Genomic DNA, 3,522 nt, shown 5'->3' with positions numbered 1-3,522 from the left:
TTTATTGGAGATAACATTTGTAAATTGCAGCATTTGGGTGAAATTTACTTCAGTCAAAATCATCTTTCGGGATCTATTCCAAATTGTTTAGGGAACGTTACTTCCCTTAGGGAGATACATCTCGATTCCAACAAATTGAGTTCTAATATACCACCAAGCTTAGGGAACCTTCAAGATCTAGTTGTTCTTGACTTATCATCAAACAACATGGTAGGTTCTTTACCTCCAGAAATTGGAAATCTAAAGGCTACGACACTGATAGATCTGTCGATGAATCAATTCTCAAATGGAATTCCAAGAGAAATTGGAGGATTGCAAAATCTGGTGCATCTTTCTTTGAGACTGAACAAGTTGCAAGGATCTATACCTGACTCACTGAGCACCATGTTAGGTTTGGAATTTCTAGACCTTTCTCATAACAATATATCTGGAATCATTCCCAGGTCAATGGAGAAACTTCAAAATCTGAAGTATTTCAATGTTTCTGTCAACAAGTTGTATGGAGAAATACCCTCGGGGGGTCCTTTCAAGAACCTCTCGAGTCAGTTCTTCATCGACAATGAAGCATTGTGTGGTTCTTCAAGATTTAGTGTCCCTCCATGCCCCACTTCATCCAAGGACAGAACAAATAGGAAAAAGTTTCTAGTTCTATTTCTTTTGCTAGGACTTGCACTTTTATTTGTTCCTATCACTTTTGTGTTTGTTTGGATAAGGTACAAAAGAGGTAAAAGATCTCCTCAACAAGTTGATTCACTGTCTATTGTAGCAATAGAAAGAATTTCATATTATGAATTGATGCAAGCTACTGATGCGCTTAGCGAGAGTAATCTGATTGGTTCCGGAAGTTTTGGCTCTGTTTACAAAGGTGTTCTCAGAAATGGAACTGCCATTGCAGTTAAAGTGTTCAATCTGCAACTAGATGCGGCATTCATGAGCTTTGATACGGAATGTGAAGTTTTTCGCAACCTTCGCCATAGGAATCTTGTAAAAGTCATTAGTAGTTGTTCCAACCTTGATTTTAAGGCTTTAGTGCTAGAGTATATGTCAAATAAAAGTCTTGAGAAGTATTTGTATTCACACAACTACTTCCTCGACATCAGGCAGAGAGTAAGAATTATGATAGATGTGGCATATGCATTGGAATATCTCCATCATGGGTGTTCGTCGGCTGTGATACACTGTGATCTGAAGCCTATTAATGTCTTGCTGGATGAGGATATGGTTGGCCACCTAAGCGACTTTGGCATTTCAAAACTACTTTGTGAAGATGAGAGTGATTTATACACTAAAACTTTAGCAACATTGGGGTATATTGCACCAGGTACGTCTGTTTTCTGCATTTGAACATTGATTTTCTCTTTTGTTTTTCCACCAAGAAAGCTTATATTGCATGTTTAAATTAATTGTATGACTGTAGAATATGGATTGGATGGATTGGTCTCAACAAAATGTGATGTTTATAGTTATGGGATCATGTTGCTGGAAACATTTACTAGGAGAAAGCCTAATGAGTTTGAGGGTGACCTTACCTTGAAGCAATGGGTGAGTTATTCACTACCAGAGGCAGTAATGGACGTTGTAGATGTCAACTTGATAACACCAATGGGTAATCGCTTACAGAAAGAGCTAGATGTTGTGACTTCAATCATGAAAGTTGCATTAGATTGTTGTGCTGAATCTCCGGCAAGAAGGACAAACATGAAAGATGTTGTAGCGATGTTGCAGAAGATCAAGATTCAACTTCTTGCATGTTGAGCACGTTTTTGGAATCTGTTGTTCCAAGTCACTTGTTTGTTACGAATTACCTAAACTGTCGTATTCATGTAAAGATTGTTGTTTTGTTTTGTTTTGTTTTAGCACTGGATTTGTGCATGATTCTGTTTTTAGTAATGCTAGATGGTTGCAATAAATCTCACTGTTGTCCAATGATGGAAATGCCAGCGATTAAGAAGAGTACACGATTTCTTGCAGCTATTTTACATGGAGATTGAAATTCTGGGAATACACTGATGCTAAGTGGTTAATATGGTAAGTGGTAAAAATAATGTCTGTTAGAAAAGAAAAGTAGGCAAAGTCACAAAGAAAGACGTTTCTTTTTTACTCCTTTATTCATCTTCTGAAAAACAAGATATCTACTCGCTATTATAGGCTTACAACTCGACAACTGAAGCTAAAATATATGAACTAACAAGCAGTGGTGAAACATGACATAAACACCAACATTCCCACTAATAGAAAACAAAAAATAAAAAACATTGACCAATTAAAATCTTAATTCCACTAAGACAAAAAAATAGGACCATAAAGAAAAGATTTTGCGGTGATTGATTGTTGAAGAATTGATTGAAGTCATGCTTGTTGCGCGGAAGAGATTTAGTAAGAACATCGACTATTTGTGCCACAAAATTTCAATGAGATTATTCCACCAGTAACTAGATCGTGAATGAAGTGATAGCGGATGCCGATGAGCTTCATCCTACTGAAATGCAGGACTTTTTATCGTAGCAATTGCTGCGTTGTTGTCACACAATATTGCAGTTGGACCAATCTTTTCACGACCCGAGCCGAGGCCCTGGCAGCAATGAACATCTCGAACCATAAATGCTCGAGCACCCTTGTCTATCTGGCAATCATGCACAACATTCATGTACTATAAAGAAATGCAGAAAAGATAATAAACGGGAACATGGCCAATCTCTTACTATTACTGAACAATACGACATTAATTTCATAACATTCAAAACACATGACACCAATCTGTGAAATCTCTAACAATATGAAAACCAACATCATTCTAAAAACTGGGACAAGTCCCCCAGTCGGACCATATGCCAAAATGAAACAACAATATACCATAAATCAAGCCTTCCGAAATAAGGGAGGCTCACCAACTGCAAACTTCTGACAACCATCGCATCTCGTTTCAAACCGGTAGAAACAACACACAACGTATGGTGGCACAGGGTTTTGACTCTTGGATCTTGACAAATTATTTTTTTTAGAGTCGTCACCTAACTTTTTAGGAATATTAGAAAAACCATCTTTTATTTGTAAAACTCTGCTTTGGTCTTTCGAAAACTTCTTGAGATTCTGAGTAAGGATTTTGGTTACTCGAGGGGAAGATGTCAGACACCCCTCAGAGCCTATCCGAAGATAGTACTTACACTTAGTTTAGGAAAAATATTTGAAAAAGAATTCTATTTTGTTATTTGCTAAAATGGTGATAAGAAAACTTTCATCATTATTTTCTACTTGTTTTTTATAAAAGAAAGAAAACTAAGGTATAACAAACACGATGCTATCATGTACATGAAAATAGTATAATTATTACAAAAATATACTTGTGTTGTAAATGTGAAAAAGATTAATGATATAATTTATACATACATTTAGAAAAATGCGAAGTCTTATAATTTTTAAGAAAATTTAAAATATGCATAGTTATGTATATAACTAAATTATTATAGAATAAACAAAAGCATTTTAATGTATGAGGATTTTATTTAGGAAATGTACGTTCAA

The 3,522-nt window shown here is 35.7% G+C and overlaps 1 protein-coding gene across 1 annotated transcript; it reads left to right on the top strand.

The window, feature by feature from the left end:
- The first annotated feature begins 6 nt into the window (after positions 1-6).
- On the top strand, positions 7-2,624 carry LOC107869818 (probable LRR receptor-like serine/threonine-protein kinase At3g47570). Its single transcript, XM_016716244.2, has 2 exons — positions 7-1,321; positions 1,418-2,624. Exons 1-2 carry the CDS (start codon positions 208-210, stop codon positions 1,753-1,755), a joined length of 1,452 nt encoding a protein of 483 aa, XP_016571730.2. The 5' UTR covers positions 7-207; the 3' UTR covers positions 1,756-2,624.
- The last annotated feature ends 898 nt before the right edge of the window (positions 2,625-3,522 follow it).

Source organism: Capsicum annuum, unplaced genomic scaffold (assembly GCF_002878395.1).
Source record: "Capsicum annuum cultivar UCD-10X-F1 unplaced genomic scaffold, UCD10Xv1.1 ctg5185, whole genome shotgun sequence".
Taxonomy (NCBI): Eukaryota; Viridiplantae; Streptophyta; class Magnoliopsida; order Solanales; family Solanaceae; genus Capsicum; species Capsicum annuum.
This window is presented reverse-complemented; position numbering and strand designations above follow the sequence as displayed.